Below are 20056 nucleotides of genomic sequence, written 5' to 3' on the forward strand. Positions count from 1 at the left end.
AACTGCTTAACTAACAGAGCCACCCATGCACCATCCCGCTTCCCTTTCTTCTAGGACCTTCTGTATGTTATTTCACATATTATCATGGCTTTAAATACCATCTAGATGCTGATGACTTTAACATTATTTATTTCCAGCCGAGGCCTCTCCACTAAGTTCTAAATTAATATATCCAGTTGACTACTTAGCATGTCTGATATTTGCTTCCTCTATGGAATTTACTACAATTTATAACTATTTTAATTACATGCCTATATACTTTTTGATAGTCTAACTATCACACCTCTAGAGCACTATGACTACTAAACCTTCCATTAGACTGATTAGATTCCATGAATCCAGGACAAAATGCAATAGCTTCCTTGCCACAGTCTCTCCATATATGACACAGGATCTAACACAGAGTAGCCATTCAAATGTTTGCCGCAAGAATGGAGAACATTCAATGAATTCTGAGTTAATATAGCTACTATTTATATATAGTAATTTTGACAGAGCTAACCAATATGGAACATCTACACCAAAATATCTTATGTTCCCAAACAATATTTTTAACCAACAAAACAGAAATCAACAAGGATTCAATAAGTTACCTCCATGGGCTTTAGCTGAGCATTTATATTAAAACAAGGAACTTCCTGGTACCATTCCCAAGATAAATTTCGCTCAACAATCACCTCAAGATTTAATGGTAATAGCAGATCTAGTACTTCCTGGTATGCATCATCAATAAATTGAGTCCTGTAAGTAAAAATAAAATTGTTTTGTTTCATATATACCCATAGTAAAAATATATATATATCATTCTATATACAAATAGTAAAAATCAATAATTTTTGCATGTAAAGAAAAATAAAATCTACCCAGCCTCCCAAGTCAAAATGAGAGATACTCCATCCCACTGTGAATTTAGGTAACTTTCTCTGAGCTCAAGTTATCCATATTGTAGAGAAATCAATCTTCAGAATAAGATTTTGCAGTATGTTAAAAAGTGCCAAAAATATGTAAGTCGGATAGTAAACCCTTAAAATGAGGACTATCTCTACGTAATTGGAAAACATAACATAATAGAAGACCTCATTAGAAAAACAACTTAATTCACTCACTTAGGTATGGAGAATACCACATATCCTCTTAATTCGATAGCAAACCATACAGACCATATAAAATTTCTATTTCTGTGGATGAAAAACTGTTGAATATAGGAAATTTCATATTAAGTTTAACCATTATTTGCCTTTCCAAATATTTGTAAGAGTAGGACTGACTCAGGAATGAAGAAAATAGTAGGTTACTTAACCCATTTCAAGTGACAAAGTGAACACAGAAGCCTTTCACTGTACATTCAAGTGACAACATCAAAGTGTTACTACTTAATAATGTACTTACATTTTAACTGGCAACAAATTCCAAATCGTTCAACTAGAGTATGAAGCAGAATTTTAGATTCACTTACTCAAGTGGAGAGAAATACAGGAGTCATCAGGGATCTCTCAGAATGCCTAGTATCATACCATTTTATGAATTAACTATAGAGTAACACTATACTCATGCATGCAGGCTTGCAATCTCCACTTAATGGGAATAAATTAGGAAATCTAAAAGGCTCATAAAGACTATTTCAAATCCTGTTTTATTTTTTATGTTTAATATTATTTTTAATTTTTTAAATTCCAATATAATTAACATAGTATTATTAGTTTCAGGCGTACAATATACTGGTTCAACAATTCTACACAATACTCAGTGTTCATCAAGATAGGTGCGTTCTTAATCCCTTTCACTTTCTTTACCCATCTATCCACCCAGCTCCCCTCTGGTAACCATCAGTTTGCTCTCTATAGTTAAGAGTCTGTTTTTTATGCTTATTTTTAGTTTGTTCATTTGTTTCTCAAACTACATGAGTGAAATCCTATATATTTGTCTTCTGCCAAATGACTTATTTCACTTAGCATTATACTCTCCAGATCCATCCGTTTTTGTTGCAAGATTTCAGTATTTTTATTTTTTTAATCAGTATTTTTATAATACTCTAATACACACATACACACACACACATATCGCTTCCTTATTCATCTATCGATGGACCCTTGAGCTGCTTCCATAATTTGGCTATTTGTTGCCTCCTGACTGCACACGGAGAAGAATGAGGCACAAAGAAGTTAGTTGCAAGAGAATAGGAGCAGGGGGCAGAGCAGCTAACTTCTTTGTGCCTCATTCTTCTCCCGTGTGCTGTCAGGAGGCGGCAGCTAGTAGAAATAATGCTGCAGTAAACATAAGAGTGCATATATTTTTTTGCATGTTTTTCATATTATTTGGATAAACACCCACTAGTGGAATTAATGGGTTATATGGCAATTCTATTTTTAATTTTTTGAGGAATCTCCATACTGCTTTTCATAGTGGCTGCACCAGTTTGCATTTTCACTGATAGTGCACAAGGGTTCCTTTATCTCCACATCCTTACCAGCACTGTTGTCTTCTTGTGTTTTTGATTCTAGCCATTCTGACAGGTGTGTGATGATATCTCAATGTATGCAATGATATCTCAATGATCTTCATTTCCCTGATAATGAGTAATGCTGGGCATCTTTTCACATGTCTGGGGTCATCTAGATGTCTTCTTTGGAGAAATGTCTGTTCCTCTTCAGCCAATTTTTAAAAATGGATGTGTGTGTGTGTGTGTGCGCGCATGTGTGCACTTAATTAGGTTCTTTATATATTTTGGATAATAACCCCTTACCAGATTTATCATTTGAAAATATCTTCTCCCATTCACTAGGTTGTCTTTTGATTTGTTGGTTATTTACTTTGTTGGGCAAAAGATTTTTTATTCTGCTGCAGTCCCAATAGTCTATTTTTGTTTCCCTTGTATGGAACTGTTTTCTGTTCTCTTGCTGCTTTTAAGATTCTATCGCAACTTTTTCCTCATTTTAATTACTATGTGTCTTGGTGTGGACCTTTTTGAGCTGATTTTGCTGGGGGCTCTCTCTGCTTCCTGGATCTGATTTCTGTTTCTTTCCCCAGGTTTGGGAAGGTTTCAGCTATTATTTCTTTAAATTTTCTGCCACCTTTTCTCTCCTCCCCTTCTGGGATCCTGATGGTATGAATGTTATTATCCTTCATGGTGGTGTTGAGTTCCCTTAATCTACTTTCATTTTTTTATTATTCTTTTCTCTTTGATTGCTTTCCACTGCTCTGTCCCCCAGGCCAGGGATCCATCTTTCTGCTTCCTCTAGTCTATTTATTCCCTCTCATGTATTTTAAACTTCAGTTATTGAGTTATTAATTTCTTATTGGTTCTGTCTTCTTTCTCTTTGTTAAAGTTCTCCACTGAAGTTCTCTCTTTTTTTCTCAAGTCCAATGAGCATCTTTATGGCCATTACTTTAAATTCTGTCAGGTATATTATCTCCATTTTGTTTGGCTCTCTTGTGACTTTTGTCCTGTTCTTTCATTTCGGACATATTCCTCTGTCTCCTCACTTTATCTAACTCTGTGTCTAACTCAGTTGCCTGAGATGACTCTCTTTGCCTATTGTCAGCAGAGTTTGGCCCCTGTGTTGTCTAGTCATCCAGTCTAGAGATTCCTATTAACTTGGGTCAGACCAGGTATTTGGCAGAACAGTGCTAGAGATGAACTACAGGAACCTCTCCCTGTGTTGTCCCTGAGAAGCATCTGTTAGTGGATGGGTCCTGAAATCAGACTAGATGTCTGTCTCCAGGCTACTGCTGAGGCTGTAGGTGAATCGGGGTGTGTGTGTGTGTGTGTGTGTGTGTGTGTGGTTATTTCCCTTCACCCTGCTGCAGGAGTCACTTTGGAACGGTGCTGGCCCTTAATGGAGCTTCTTGCACACTGCCAGGCCTGTGCCACCTCTTTGGATGGACTCCTGCCAAGGGTACATTGGAGGGGGACGATCCAGCGGAGAATGCGGGGGCAGAGTGTGTGGTGCCAACAAGGTGTGCACTGGTCTGCTATGGAAGGGGACCTCCCACCAGCTAGGAAAACTACCCAGCCAGGATGGCTGGAGTGGGTCTGCAGAGCATGCAGGAATAGGGCGCGTGATCAGCAAGCTGGGTGGAGAGATTCTGTCCTATGCTGGTTACCACAGGTGACCATGTATCTTGGCTGTGGTGCAGGGGAGGGTAATGGCAACAGTTAGCTTATTTGTTCTTGCATAAGACTCCCAAACACCCCCTATCCCTTCTGCACATACACTGAGACTAGTAAATAAATCTCCTTCCTATATACCCTTGACATTTTACAAATTGCTGCTTCTGTGCTGTATCTCAAGGGGGCTGTTTGTTTTGCTGTCTCTTTGATGGTGGGTACTCAGCCTCCCATTGTGCTCTGGCTCTCCTAGAGCCAACCCTGTGGATTTTTAAAGTTCCAGGTATTAAGCCCCACTGATTATTAAGAAATTGCTAAGTTACGCCCTTGTGATTTTCGAAGCCAAATGCTATGAAGATTCATCTTCTCAGTGGGGTTCCCTGTGCCTGTGGTGGGATCTATATCTCTCCCTTCTCCACAACCATGAGTGTCCCTCCTTCCTATGGATAGGCAGCCCTGAGAGTGAGTCTAGCTCCCCACCATGTCTCCACCCCTCCTACACTCTTTGAGGTGGCCTCTTCTCTACATTTAGCTGTGGAGTCTGTTCTTCGAGTCTTCAGGTCATTTTCTGGGTTATTTTACTGATTGGGGGTGTTATCTAGCTTTATCCATGAGAGGAGGTGAGCCTAGGATCTTCCTACTCTACCATTTTTCTCCGGAAATTCCTCATACGCAATTTTAATAGATGTGTGTTATAGGACAATAACATAAGTCACTTTATCAACCTTCGGTTGTTAAAAAGTTACATTGTTTTTAATTCTTCACTATAATAAATACTTGTATTATCTTTGTACATATCTTCAAGTAAATTTCTTCTTCTGGACAAACTGCAAGAAACATTAATTGCTATGTCAAAAGTTTACTTCCTTAAAAAAATTCTCCTTATCAGTACCACCCAATATCTGGGGTCAACACCCTTCCTATGCTCTCCCACATTCTATCTAATAGTATTTTAATAGTTTATTGTCTTGTCTGCAGTTTCAATTAGAAAAAAAGATTCACGAAAGAAGGAACTATGTTTATTTTATTCTACGCTTATTGACAGTCCTTCACTTAGATAACTACAATATGTCATGTGCTGTACAATTATTTCCTGAAATAAGAAGGCAGAATGTCACTTTGTTTGACACCTCAGTTGGTAACATAGGCTTTGGGAAACCAACATTTCTTATGGCTATGCACATGTAGAAATAACTATAAAATATCATGAGTATTGATTTTGGGGTTACAAATAGGTTTCAGCGAGTTGGAAAATTCACAAACATGAAATCTGAACAATAGGATTGACTATACATATATAAATGAAGAGGATACAAATATACACATGGTCAACTGCTGGCTTTCTCTTCTGTTTCATTATTTTAATCATTTTACTTCATAATTTATTTTAGAAGTATTTAATACGATCCAATCTATTTTAGTAGTACCTCAAATGTTATGATGTCTCCATCCCCTATCTCAATTTCTTCTTTAAAGAAAAATCTTTGAGACATTTTGTCTCCTATTTATATTTTAAAAAAATTTCCCAATAATCTTTGAAAGACTTTAAAAAGAACTGCTATTTGATTTTTATTGAGAATGGATTAAATGTATAAATTAATGTACGCAAATGGACATCTCTATAATATTAGGTCTAAGAAATATTCTCTCCACATTTATTCAAGATTTCTTTTTGGCCATTGGTTAAAGTTTTATAATTTTCCTCATATAAATATTCTAAGTATCTTTTTAAAATTTTACATTGCAATTAATAGCTTTGCAACAAAATGATTTCAACAGAGGTGGTCACAAATATGAAATAATTTGTCTTTATGAGCTTAACTCTGAAGCTATAACCAAACTGAATTGCCAAAAACCAGTCATTTTAAAATTATTTCAGGGAAAATTGCTTATACTGTATAACTCAGTAATTCTATTTCTAGAAATTCATCTGGGGGAAATGAATTATTCTAAAGATATGAGTAGAATGTCATGTAACTATTGATGAAAAATTGTATCGATCATCATTATACTGTTATTTATAACAGCAAAAGAACCCAGAATCAAATTAACTTTCTAACAATAGGCAAATGGATTTTTAAAAACCTGCAGAATAAAATAAAATATTTAGGAAAAAAATGTTGTACTCAAAATAACATGGAAAAATACTTACAGAATACTGTTAAGGGAAAAATGAATTTATGACCCAAAAAAAGCAATTCTTATTTTACTCAACTTAAATATATGTGCAGAAATAATGAACTAGAAGAAACAGACCAAATTATTCATAATACTTACCTTCGGTTAGTCATATTGTCAGCAATCTTTTCTGTTCATCCTAATATCATTTTATGTATTTCTTCAATAAAAAGTTAACTCATTTTTGGACATAAAAATAGTAAGCATTTTCTAATGCTCTAGAGATAATTAGTGAGCTTTTTTCAAAAGAATCTATTTGTAATATAGGCTCACACTTAATTTACACCTACCATTTCTTGAAATAAGGCAAAATGTGAATATAGATTTATAATCTTTTTTAGTAAATTTAGATTTTTATACAGTTTAAAAGTTAATGATCCATCTAAAGTTTAAATTGTTCCTCTTTAGTCTATTACTAAAATAGAAGTCTCTCACCTCAATTTTTTCCTATGATTTTTTAATTCTCTGGACTTGGCTGAACAAATCACTCTACATTTTCCAATGTTAGCACTAAATGTATTACCTTAACTGAAACCTGGCTTTCCATGGAGCTCAATTAAATAGAGGCCAATTTTTCCCCAACACCCTAATAATCTCAGGGTTAAGAGGTACAGAAATAATTTTCCTTAATTTGCAATCATACTCCCCACTCATTCATATTCCTTTAAGCATAATATCAACCAGGTCTACCACCTTCTACTTCTTGCTTTAATCAATCAATAGCTAGTTAGTGTTTATTCTTAAGACTCTGAGATTAATGCATCTCTAGTTTATAAACCCCTTTCTACATTCTTTTACTTTATCAGTACCCTCTTGTCTTTGATTTCTTCCACCTCCATTATCCATCTACATAACTTTCAATATTTAGCAATCCTGTCCCACTACCTTGAGTCACATTTATTAAAACTAGAGCGTATCATGCTTAGTGAAATAAGTCAATCGGAGAAAGACAACTATCATATGATCTCCCTGATATGAGGACATGGAGAAGCAACATGGGGGGGTAGGGGGATAGGAGAAGAGTAAATGAAACAAGATGGGATTGGGAGGGAGACAAACCATAAATGACTCTTAATCTCACAAAACAAACTGGGGGTTGCTGGGGGGAGGTGGGACTGGGAGAGGGGGAGCGGGCTATGGACATTGGGGAGGGGAGGCGAACCATAAGAGACTATGGACTCTGAAAAACAACCTGAGGGTTTTGAAGGGTCAGGGGTGGGAGGTTGGGGCAACCTGAGGGTTTTGAAGGGTCAGGGGTGGGAGGTTGGGGGAACAGGTGGTGGGTAATGGGGAGGGCACGTTTTGCATGGAGCACTAGGTGTTGTGCAAAAAGAATGAATACTGTTACACTGAAAAAAATAAATAAAATGAAGGAAAAAAAAAATCAGTCTTTCCTGAATCTAACCCCAAATATCAAGTACTACATTAAGAAAATAGCAGGTGCTACTAATTCATGGTTAACAGTATCAACAGAGTCCTCAACATCGTCTCAACATACCCTCCTGGATTGCCCCCCATCTCTCTACCTCCTTTTTCTCAGTCTCTTTTCAGTAATATATATTCCTTATGTATTGGCATTTGTGAGCACTCTGTCCCATATGCTCCACTCCATAAACTGTGTGATATTAGCTTTAATAACTACCTAAATATTACTAAGGACTCTCAAATCTGGAAGTCCAAACACCCTAATATCTACACACATGTCAAAGCGCCTTCCAATCTCTTTCTATGTATCTCCATATCAAAGTCAGAAAACTTCCAAATTACTTTGCTCATTAGAGAGCTCAGTGTCTCCACTCAACTTTTTTTTCTGCATTGCTCTATCTTATCTCAGTGAAGTGCATTATTGCCAAATACTGAATTTTACAAACCCACAACCCAAAGTCAATTTTAACTTCTCTCCTTGAACCCAAATGTCCATTCAACAATCTCTTACTATAAATGCTACTTTTAAATTGCTCTTAACTGGTTAGTTCTCCACCACCTCACTTCCCTACCCTAGACAGCATTACATAAAATTCATATGTGAATCACTCCAGTAGTTAGTAAATCATTCTTTCAACCTCCAGTATTGTCTCCTTTTCACTCAGTTTTCTACAACCCTTCCAAAATCTAAACGTTGATTCTAGTTTTGCACATCAGCTTGGTAAATTCATTAAATAACACCCACCTCAACAATGAGATAGATACTATTTATTCATCCTTTGTAAAGACTGCTCATTATTATACTTCCTAGCACAGTACCTGGGATATTCTAGGTGCTTAATAAGTATGTAAATACTCAATTGATGAAAATCTCTTCTTCCATCCAAGATGAAATAATATGAACCAAGTTTCTCATCCTGCCTGAAACAACAACTCCCTCTCATCAAGAAAATCCACATAAAGTACATTAAAAAGTAGTTTTTAAGACACAGACCATCAGGCAACTGTCATTCCTGAGAGGTGGTTAAACAAACAAACAAACAAATAAGGTGAGCCCTGTGACTGCCCCAACTTTCATTGCTTTGAAATAATTTACAAGCCATGGCAATGGGAGGGGTAAGCCAGCAAAAGACCAGCAAAGTCCACAACTTGAGAAGACAGAGGTGAGAGTCAAAAAAGAACAAGACAGTTGAGTACATATGGTAAAATGCCAGAAAGAGCTACAGAGAGGAATCTGAAATTTTAACGTTGAGTGCCTACATTAGATAAGAAATGTTCAAAGTGGTAATCTTAGCTACCACTGGAAGATACCTACAAAAAGAGCAAAATTAAACCCAAAGTAAGCAGAAAGAAATAATAAATATCAAAGAAGAAATCAATGAAAAAGAAAAGAGAAAAACAAGAGAGAAAATCAAAAGGTAGTTCATTAAGATCAGTAAAATAACATACATTATAAATATCAAGAATAATGGGGATGATATCGCTATAGATAGTAATGAATAAAGGAGTATTATGGACAACTTTATGCCATAAAATTTTACAACTGAGATGAAATGAACAAATTTGTTGGGAAAAATTAAAGATCACTTAAGAAAAAAAAATAATTTTAATAGTCCTGAGTTTATTCAAGAAATGGAAATTGCAGTTGAGAATCTCCCACCAGCAAATTCAAGGCCCAAATGACTTCAATGGTGAATTCTACCAAATACTTAAGAAATACTACAATTGTACACAAACTGTCACACATGTATGCATGTCAAAACTTTTCAAAATGTATATTTTAAAGATATGCAATTTATTACACACAATTTACTACATATTTTAAAGATATGCAATTTATACATAGCTGTATCTCAATACAGCTGCCTTAAAAATATTCAACTAATAGAAAGAAGGGTCAGGGGCACCTGGATGGCTCATTCGGTAAAACACGTGACTCTTGATCTAAGGGTCATGAGTTGGGCATAGGGCTTACTTAAAAATTAAAAGAAAAAAATTAAAACTAAAATTAAAATTTTAAATCTAAAAAAAGAAAGAAAGAGGGGCCGGAGGGAGCCAGACTAGCCAGAGGTCAAAAAGAAGTAGAGGTAGCAAAGTAAGGGGAATGAGGCAAGGAAAATAAGAACAAAGAAAAATGACAGGAAGAAGAGGGTAAGTGAGTGGTATAAACAGAGATGGATCCAAGTCAGAGAAAAAACAGAGTGCTAAATCAAGAATAGGTGATTAGAAATAGCATGGAAACACAGTTAAATAGTTCTGGAACTATTCACTTATTCTCTTATTCTCCTAATTTGTATTAGGAGATTCACTTATTCTCCTAATTTATAATCCTAGGCCCAGTGGTTACATTTGATTATTCTACTGTGTTTTATTTTGTTTTAAATTATAGAGCATCAGATCCACAGCATGAAGCTTAGTTTGGCTAATGCTGTATTTAAAAAGTAAATAAATGTATTATATTAGAAATTCTCCCATTTTTTCAAGACCTCATAATTTACAAAGAACTACAAAAAAGCACAAATATACATCCTCAGATAACAAATTGTACAGTGTTCCTAATTACCCAAGGAGTAACAGATCTTGCCAAAAAGCCTGGGTAAGAGAAAAATCTCAAAATTAAGTATAGTTATATAAAATAAAATGTCCTTGTGGACAGAAGACTCAGGATACCAAAACCTTCAAATTAAAAAGTTTGAAAAAGATTGTATTCTCTACAAATGTACTTAAGAAAAGCTTACCTGTATAGCCGCATTTCACTCAGCCTTATTGTTATCAGATCAATAACAGGTGGGGGGTTACTCTGGCTCTCTGTTATTATATGGAATATGTTTGTCATTGTAATTAGTCCAAAATCAGCAACAAAAACATTTTCAGAAACTGGAGACTGTGGGATGACCACCACTGGGGCTTTGATGTTAACATCCAGCGCCATTCTAGAACTCCTCTGTGCCAATTCTTTTACACCAGTGGCAGCCATTCCTGCTGCCTGAGCAGTAGCCTCAGCCAAGGCTTGTTTAGCCGCTTGAAAATTATCTATAAAAGCCTAAAAGATAACAGAATTATATCCTAACGGTTACCATTAATGAATGACTGTTAAATGTATCTTCATGTTTATGATTTCACCTCCAAGAGAAAAATTTTTTCTTGGTACAACCAAGCATTCTTTATACAAAGTCTGAATGTCTGTATTAAATCTCCATTTTCCTCAATAAAAGTTGAGAAACACCAGGATACAGAAACACAGTCAAAAACAAAAATCTTGCCCTTGGAAAAGAGCAACATGCAGACACTGCAAGGTTTCACTGACAACTCTTTCCCTTTATGACAGCACTTTCCCTGAGGCTAAGCAAGCATACTGTATTTCCATACAGAACCTCAATGGACAGATAGCTTCTTTATGTTTATAAGATAAAAAGTAACTGAAAAAATAATGTTTGTCAAGAACTCTAAAGTTTTTTTTAGTCCTGAACTCTAGAAAATACTTCAGTAACATTAACTATATCTAGAATTATACTTAATTTTAAAATTATACTTCATTTTCATGTTTCAAAACAATTTTCAGTAATTTTTGAGTAAAAGGTAAATATTTAAAAGTAAAAGTAAATATTTATTTATTTATAAAAATAAATCAAAATTAGACCAAGGATGCTTGTTCATCTTTACTACTTGTATATTAAATAAAAAAAATAATGGCTATAGGAAAAATTGCACTGTAACCTCAATTTAAAAGATCACAAAAATACCAACATTATTTATTTAGAATCAACTGATTATCTAGTTTATACACCAAAATTTAGAGACAACATTTTTTTTTAAAGTGAATACTTAAGTCAGAGAGACAGGTATGAAACTCAAAGGAAAAAATTATCAGCAGACAGCAAGGGAAACCCATAGGGGAAAAAGACTATGAGAAGGAGAGAAAGAACTCAAACATCTCATGGTGGTATCATACAAAGACTAATTCTAAACTCTTTAAAGTCCCAGATGATCAAAGGTATAATATGCAATTGAAAATATAATTTCCATAATGTTTACGTGAGACTAAAACAAACTTCAATTATATATTTAGTATTTTTAATTAGAATTATAAGTCAGGTAAAATGACTTAAACCAATCATAAATAAAATAAAGAATTCAATTAATATAGATAACAAATCCTATAGTATATACTATACATATATTTAATACATTAGTATGCATGTTTGAATTAACTGGACTATTCCTATTTGAAAATGATTTTATACAAATAACACACTACGCATTTTAGTCAAATAAAGGATACCCAGAAAACTATGAAAAATCAGGAAAAAAAAAAAAAGGTAAGGAATTTTTGCTTTTTTCCCATGTCTGACATCAGGCAATTTCCAACTAGTAGGAAAAAATTAAAAAATTTTATTAACATACTTACCAATATAGAATAAAGAAATTTTGTGACAAAAACTACTTCAATGCAACCAACAGTTAAATTAACTTGAATGTCAACCACATTCATATCTGTGTATGCAGAACCAGCAGTTGCATCCACAAAAGAAATCATTTTGAAGCTAAAAACTTCTTTTCCAGTGATGTAAACAGCCTTAATGAGAGAAAATTCAACTATCAAAATCCACTTTTGAAATGTGCTTTCAGTACAAAAATAAACACAAAGTAAAGAAATATACACACATATTTGGAAAATCTTCCTGGTATTAAAGCCAACCAAGTGCAAATAGAGCAGTAATTCTAACACTTTTTTTTGTTTGTTTTATCATAGGCCCCAAGCCCAGTGCGGAGCTCCAGGCAGGGCGTGGAGTCACAGCTCTGAAGCTGAGACCTGAGCTGAGATCAAGAATTGGATGCTCAACTGACTGAGCCATGCAGGTGCCCCCAAGCCCCTTTGTCAAAACCTGTACTGCACGGTTTTTCAAACTGGAGATGCCAGCTTTCCTTTGTGGATCATGAAATCAGTTTAGTAGGTCTGGCCCAACATTTTTTTTTAGTGGGGAAAACTGAAAAAAAATGATCAGACTATACATTTTCATTTAGTGTGTATACCTGTATATGAGAGTTGCCATATGAATATATTATCTGGTCACTGTAAAAAGTTTAAAAAACACTGACCTCTGCAACTTAATGAAACCTACTTCTCTTGATTTGAGATACGTGAATAGGTTTTTCAGATTCTTCCAAGAGTCTCCTCCCGTCACTATACTTCTCTTACAAGATTGTGAAGGGTGATCTCACCTGCTGAGCAAGACTTACCTACAGCAGTCTGAAATCTCATGTTCTGCAATACTAGTGAAAAATGGCAGAGACAACAGCACATGTGAAATGCCAAAAATATTTTAGAAGAGGGACATATCATCAACCAATTTGGTTTATAGCTTTCCGAAATGCTAGAAGGCAAAAAGCTGAAGAACCATTAACAAGCTAATGAATTCCAACGTGGAATAAAGAAAACCTAAAGAACCAAAGAAATTAAGGTGCCCTGAAGGCTGAGGTACAAGATGAGGTTGAACAGAGTCTACAGGAGCCCTGCTTCTGTCTGAGATGTAGAAGGCTAGGGCAGAAGCCCATTCCAAACCTTAACAGCAACCATGACAACAAAGAACCAGATAAACTATAAAATCATAACTTTTCTTAAAAAACATTAGAAATTGGAGGCTACAAGCTAAACAAGCAGTCTAAAATCTAAGGATTTAAAAAGTACCTTCAGGAGAGACAGAATACAAGCACTTCAGTTTACCTGTGTTAAGGGGAAGGATAAAAAGATGCTAGGTACCATACAAGCTAGATAAGGAGAATTCAGCTAAAATGGTAAAGGTGGGCTATGGACTAATTAGAGATACAGGCAGCCACAGACCCTGAGAGGAATTCACTCCCAGTTGCAAGGACTTCATTGGGAGCTCTTTGCTGGGAGCTTATGAGAAATACTGGGGGCAGCGGAGAAGGAGAGAGAAAGCTTTCCTTGGTTATGACCCTGCTAGAGGGAGAAGTCTTCACTGCAAAAAGAGCCACAAGACTAGCAGAATTATGCTCCTCTCAAAACAGAACCTGAAGAAACTAGGAGAGGGGCGCCTAGGTGGCTCAGTCGGTTAGCATCTGACTCTTGGGTTTCAGCTTAGGTCATGATTTCAGGATCTGAGATCCAGCCCTGCCTAAGGCTCTGCACTCATTGGGGAATCTGCTTGAGGATTCTCTCCTCCTCCCCTTCCCATCCCCCCATTCATACACTCTCTCTCTAAAATAAAAAAAATCTCTAAAAAAAATTAAATAAACCTAGGAGAAAGGCAATACTATGTTGCCCTCAGAAACAGGTGGGGTGCCTGGGTGGCTCAGTGGGTTAAGCCTCTGCCTTCAGCTCAGATCATGATCCCAGAGTCCTGGGATTGAGCCCCACATCATGCTCTCTGCTCAGCAGGGAGCCTGCTTTCCCCTCTCTGCCTGCCTGCTGCTCTGCCTACTTGTCATCTGTCAAATAAATAAATAAAATCTTAAAAAAAAAGTTACAATTAAAGAAAGAAAGAAAGAGAAAGAAACAGGTGAAGATACTGCACCTCAGCGGCTAGGATAAAAGAAAACTCCTTCTACACCCCTGGGGAGAAACTGTCTAGGGGTCACAGTATTCTAGGTCACCTTCTCCTAGGGCAAGGAAGAATATTCTCTCCCACACAGAACTACCAAAGATATGAGTCAGATTCCACAGAAAAGAGGGGCAGATTCATCAAGAATGCCCTATTTTTTTTTTTTTTTAAGATTTACTTATTTTAGAGAAAGACTGCATGCAAGCAGGGGGAGGGTAGAGGGAGAGGGAAAGAGAAGCAACTCCCTGCTGAGTGTAGAGCCTAACACAGGGCTTAATTTTAGGACCCTGAGATCATGACCCACGCTGAAATCAAGAGTCAGATGCTTAACTGATTGAGCCAACCAGGCGCCCCAAGGATGACCCATTTTAGAAACCTAAAGGCACAGGTGTGGCTAAGACTGAAACAGGACTGCGACAACTGACAAGCCTACCCAAAACTCCTCTCCCCCAACAAAACGCTCACCATCAAGCCTGAAGGTACTGAGAAAAAAGCAGCAGTAAACTATCATCAAAGAAACAGTCAAGAGTACAGAAAGAGAAATTTCTAAGGTATGGAAATAGAAGGAAGATCAAATGCAGAGCACAGAGCAGCATTCCAAGAGCAGAGTCCCTGAACCTAAGTACAAAATACAGCTGAAGGAATCTGAAGTAGTGGTGTAATGAAGGCAATCATATTACACAAGAAAACTCAAACCCAGCTCAGCTCTCCATTAAATTGTTTCAACCTCCATGCTACAGCCTAGCAGAAAATGTACCCATTATCAGACATAAATACTATTCATTTCTGTATATGTCCCATACATGATCTCTCACATTCAATCAGTAACTAAGAAATACCACAAAAAGCAAGGAAAAACAAAACCCAGCAAATGACAAAGAAATCAACAGAATCAGGCTTGCCCTGTAACAAAGATGTTGGAACTTTCAGGCAGTGAATTTTAGGTTCCTATGATTAATATGGTAAATGCTTCTAGTAAAAAAGGTAGAAAATATGCATGAACAGATGAATATCAGCAAAGAAACTGATAAAAGAAAGGAGAATCAAGAAAATATTAACGACTAAAAAAAACCAACTTGGTAACAGAGATGAAGAATGTCTTCTACAGGTTAATACGTGGATTCAACAGAGCCAAGGATAAAAATCAGGGAACTTAAAAATAGTTTAACAGAAATTATCCAAACTGAAACAGGAGGGAAAACATAGGGAAAAGGTTGAACAGATGATTCAAAGGTTGGGGGACAATACCTAACAAGAAACTACTAAGAATTTTTGGAATCTAAGAAGAGTAAGAATTAAGGAAGGGACAGAAAAGGAAAAGGAGTGGGGAAGAAAGAGAAAGAGGCAAAAGAACATTTGAAAAGATAATGAAAAATAATGTAGACAAATCCAAGAAGCTCAGAAAATCTCCAAAATAACAAATATTAAAATGTACACACATACACCTAGACCCACCATATACAAATCCTGAAAGCAGATAAAAATGAGAAATATGTACAAAGGAAAAAAGATATATTGCAAAATTCTTGTCAAAACCATGTATAAGAAAGACTAATGCAGTCACATCTTTTAAGAGTTTGTAATGGGAGGGAAAAAAGCCCTATCAACACAAAATCCTATACCCAGCAAAAATTCCAAACTGGAAATAAAAGTGAAATCTTTTTTTTTTTTTTTCTCTCCAGTTCTCATCCCCCCTTCTCCCAAAAAGCTGAGAGAATCCATTACTGGCAGACTGGCATCGTAAGAAATGATAAAGTTCTTCAAGGTGAAACAAAACTGACAGAAATTTGAAGCTACATGAAGAAATTAGTTTTAGTGATGGCTAGAGTGAACTTAAATATACAAGATCTTTTTTAAAAAAATTAATCGCTCTACAGAAAACTGACTAAATCAAAATCAGTACATATGTATTACGGATTTTCAGTTTACATAAAAATATAACACAGTACAGTAATGCCACAGAAGATGAGAATTAGGAATTGGTAGTATTATACCTATACATGAAGTGGTAAAACATTAGTACAAGGTAGACTAAGATTAAAAATATGTATTGTAAACACAACGGAAATCATAAAATCAATGACAAACAATTAATCCAAAACTAGGTTAAATGAGGGAAAGACAAATCAACCAGAAAATAGAAAACGATTAGAGAGAGAGCAAATTTCAAACCAACTATATCCAGGATTGGATTTTTTTTAAATGGCCCAGACACAAATTAAAAGTCAGAGATTGTCAGACTGGATAAAGAAGCAAGACTGAAATACTTGCTGCCTCTGAGAAACCCACTTTAAATACAAAGACAAATTAAAAGTAAAAGAATAGAAAAAGATATACCCTACAAACACTAATCGAAGAAATCTGGAGTGGCCATATTACTTCCAAAGCAAATTCAGAATAAGGGCAACTACCAAGGACAAAGAGATACTTTATAATCACAAAAGGGCCAACTAACCCAGAATGTATAAAAATTCTATACATGAGATCTATCAACAAATGAAGCAAAAATTAAGATAAGTGAAAGAAGAAACAGATAAATACACAGTTAAAACTTCAACAATCCTTCCTTAATAATCAACAGAACTAATAAACAGAAGATCAATAGCTTGAAGAATCCTATTAACCAACCTACATGCTCTAACTGACATTTATGGAACATTCAACCCAGTGACACCCAGATATACACAATAATTTCAATTGTACTTGGAGAATTCATGTTTTATGGCCCATAAAACAAACACCAACAAGTTTAAAAGAACCAAACAAGTTTATTCTCTGACAACAGATTTAAACTGGAAATCAGTAACAGAAAGATATCTGAAAAACATCTCAAAATATTTGGAGGTTAAACAACATACTTCTAAATAAACCAAAATAAAGTTGTAAGAGAAATTAGAAAATATTTTAAATTGAATAAAAATAAACATCTCAAACTTTGTAGGATACAACTACAGCAGTGCTTAAAGGAAAATTTCTAGCAGTAAATGCCTATATTCAAAAATAAGATCTCAAATTAATAATCTAAGCTTCTACCTTAAGAAATTAGGAAAAGAAGAAATTAATTCCAAAGCAAGCTGGAGGTAGCAAATAAAAATGAGAAATAAATGAAATTTAAAACAAGGAACACAGGGGGCGCCTGGGTGGCTCAGTGGGTTAAAATAAAGAAAACTGAACTGAACCAAAAGCTGGTTCTTTGAAAAGATCAATAAAACTGATAAATGTCTAGTCAATCTGGTCAAAAAAAATGAGAAAAGACAAAAATTAGAATTGTAAATGCTAAGAAAGAATCAGACTCAAAAGGCTATATACTACAGTATTCCATATATTTAATATTTTGGAAATGGCAAACTATAGGAACAAAAAAACGGACTCCTAGATGGGGCAGGAGTAACTTTTGGGAGGAGAGATATCTATCTAATCGATTATCCTTAAAGGTATTGGAAATTACACAATTGTAGGTGTTCAAAAAAACCACAGGAACTATGCCCTAAAAAGGGTAAATTTTACTAAATGTACAGTAAACCTGGGTTTAAAAAGGAAAAAAGAAACCAGAAAAGAATTCTATATAAGGATTACTGAGGCCCGTTACAGCCTTCCAAATATGCCAAGTACCCTTCTGACAAAACCCTTAGAGCTGCTATTTCCTCTACCTGGAATGCTCTTTCCGCATCTACAATTGATTCACATGTCATTCAAATGTTCAGAAAGGGATTTCCTGATAATCCTAAGATAATATTAGAATCACTATCATATTATCCTACTTTATTGCCTTTCAAAGCACTTACCACTTCCTAATAACATTTTCTATTATTTTTTATCATTTACCCCAGGAGAGGGTCTTTGCATATTTTGTTGACTGTAATACTCCAAATATTGTTAATAAAATATCAAAATATTTTCCACAAGTGACCCTGTGACTGCCCCCACCTCCCCGCCCCCCACCCTGTAAACGAACGAAAACGAAGAAAAGAAATTTGCTTAAGACAGAGTTTAGAGAAGATATGGCAGAGGAGACACCAGGTGCAGGAAACAGGTAAATAAAACTGAAAAATGTATATTTATAGTAAAAATCTATAAATTGAAAGGTGAGGTCCCCAACATTCTTCAACCATTTTGGCTCCTAGAATCTAGACTTTCAGACATATTTATAGTACTTTTCTCAAAGGAAACTGATTGGCCTATGGGGAAAAAACCCATTACTCTCAATTTTTATTAAGGCCATAAAATTACCATATCCATACCTGATCATCTACTGTTACATCTATCTGTCCAAAGTCCAATAACTAGAAATACATACCACCCAGAATTAACAAGCATTAGTAAGTAGGTAATTTTTTAGACATTCACTTTTAAAACACTCTTCTATAAAAAAGATATAAGAAACTAATTTATAATGATATCTTACTTCATAAGCTTGTTAGATCAGCTAGAATCCCTCTCGGATTCCATGTTATTCTATATTGTTTATGACACACATAAATAACAATTATCAGTACAATGGTTCTAGGGTAAATAGAGGCTGATAAGTCAGGGCAAATTCAAATAATCTGAGAACTCCAGGTATCCTTTACCCAATATCCCAAAAAGCTGAGGGGCTAAATACATTATTATGCCCAAAACCCATTCAGGGCACAATAGTGTATCATGGCACAGTAATTAGGAAGCTTTGATGTGGGGCAAAATGTTGTCCCTCTAACTCCTTGACATGGTTCCAAACCATGTTACCAAACCAAGGCAGTTTGTTTAAAAATCATGTACATTGGAGGGGCACCTGGGTGGCTCAGTCAGTGAAGCATTAATCAGACTCGGTTTCAGCTCAGGTCATGATCTCAGAGTGATGAGATCAAGCCCTGCATTGGGCTCCACGCCCATGAAGTCTGCATGGGATTCTCTCCCTTCCTCTCTCCCTCCCCTTCTGCTCACTGGCCTCCCCTCCCCTCCCCCGCATGCTCTCACTCTAAAATAAATAAATAAAATCTTCTTCAAAAATCTAAAAAATCATGTACACTGGAATCAAAGTCAAGGAATAGGGAGGAAAATGGGGATGCAAGAAGACTGAAGTAAGAAACTTTTCATTTTGTAGCTTTTTGTAAGTTGATTTTTTTTTTTTTACCTTATAGATGCATTAGTAATAAAATTAAGAAGAAAAAAAGTAAATGCCTTGGGTTACATTATCAGTTCTATTACTAAACTACTCGTATGACTTTTAGTAGATGGATTTATTTATGTGAGCTTTACTTCCTAGACAAGGAAAATAAAACAGATAATCTACTTCTTAAATGCTTTAGTATTTTGTTTTTTTCTTAAATAAAAGCAATAGAAGCATATTAAAACCATGGCTTCCGGAAAATTTCTTGCTCCGTATTACTATGGACCATGTACATTTGATGGTTTGGCACTCTTGCTATCTCACGCTAGTAAGCCATAATAAGAAAATATAATGAGTAAGAAGTTTTATTTAACATAAAATGAGGTCATCACTGTATCTCATCGGTATTATTGGCTAAGCCTATTCATTTATTTCCTTTCACACTACAGACTCTGACTTTGTGACTCAAGAGGCACCTTAGCCTTTTCTAATCCTACTATTTGATGTTCTGTTCACTTTCTTAAATAGAGGCTCCACTGTTCAAAAATTAGCCGTCCAACTCTATAACAGCATCTGGACCAAGAACAGTACCCGTCTTACACCAAGTACTAATACCTACCCCTTGAGCACTAGCCTTCAAGTTCAAAGGACTCTGTTAACATTGTGAACCACTATACCACAGTAAGCACCCAT

General features: G+C 35.5%; 1 protein-coding gene across 3 annotated transcripts in view; it reads right to left on the reverse strand.

The window, feature by feature from the left end:
- Window positions 1–20056, reverse strand: part of VPS13A (vacuolar protein sorting 13 homolog A) — a 244795-nt gene that overhangs the window by 108502 nt on the left and 116237 nt on the right. For all 3 annotated transcript variants that reach the window (XM_046022052.1, XM_046022053.1, XM_046022054.1), the window contains exons 32-34: window positions 12120–12287; window positions 10450–10754; window positions 594–741 (exon numbers count right to left, since the gene is read on the reverse strand). In XM_046022052.1, the coding sequence (XP_045878008.1) occupies window positions 594–741; window positions 10450–10754; window positions 12120–12287 (621 nt within the window). The remainder of the gene's footprint in view (window positions 1–593; window positions 742–10449; window positions 10755–12119; window positions 12288–20056) is intronic.

This window comes from Meles meles, chromosome 11, assembly GCF_922984935.1.
Source record: "Meles meles chromosome 11, mMelMel3.1 paternal haplotype, whole genome shotgun sequence".
NCBI classification, from domain to species: domain Eukaryota; kingdom Metazoa; phylum Chordata; class Mammalia; order Carnivora; family Mustelidae; genus Meles; species Meles meles.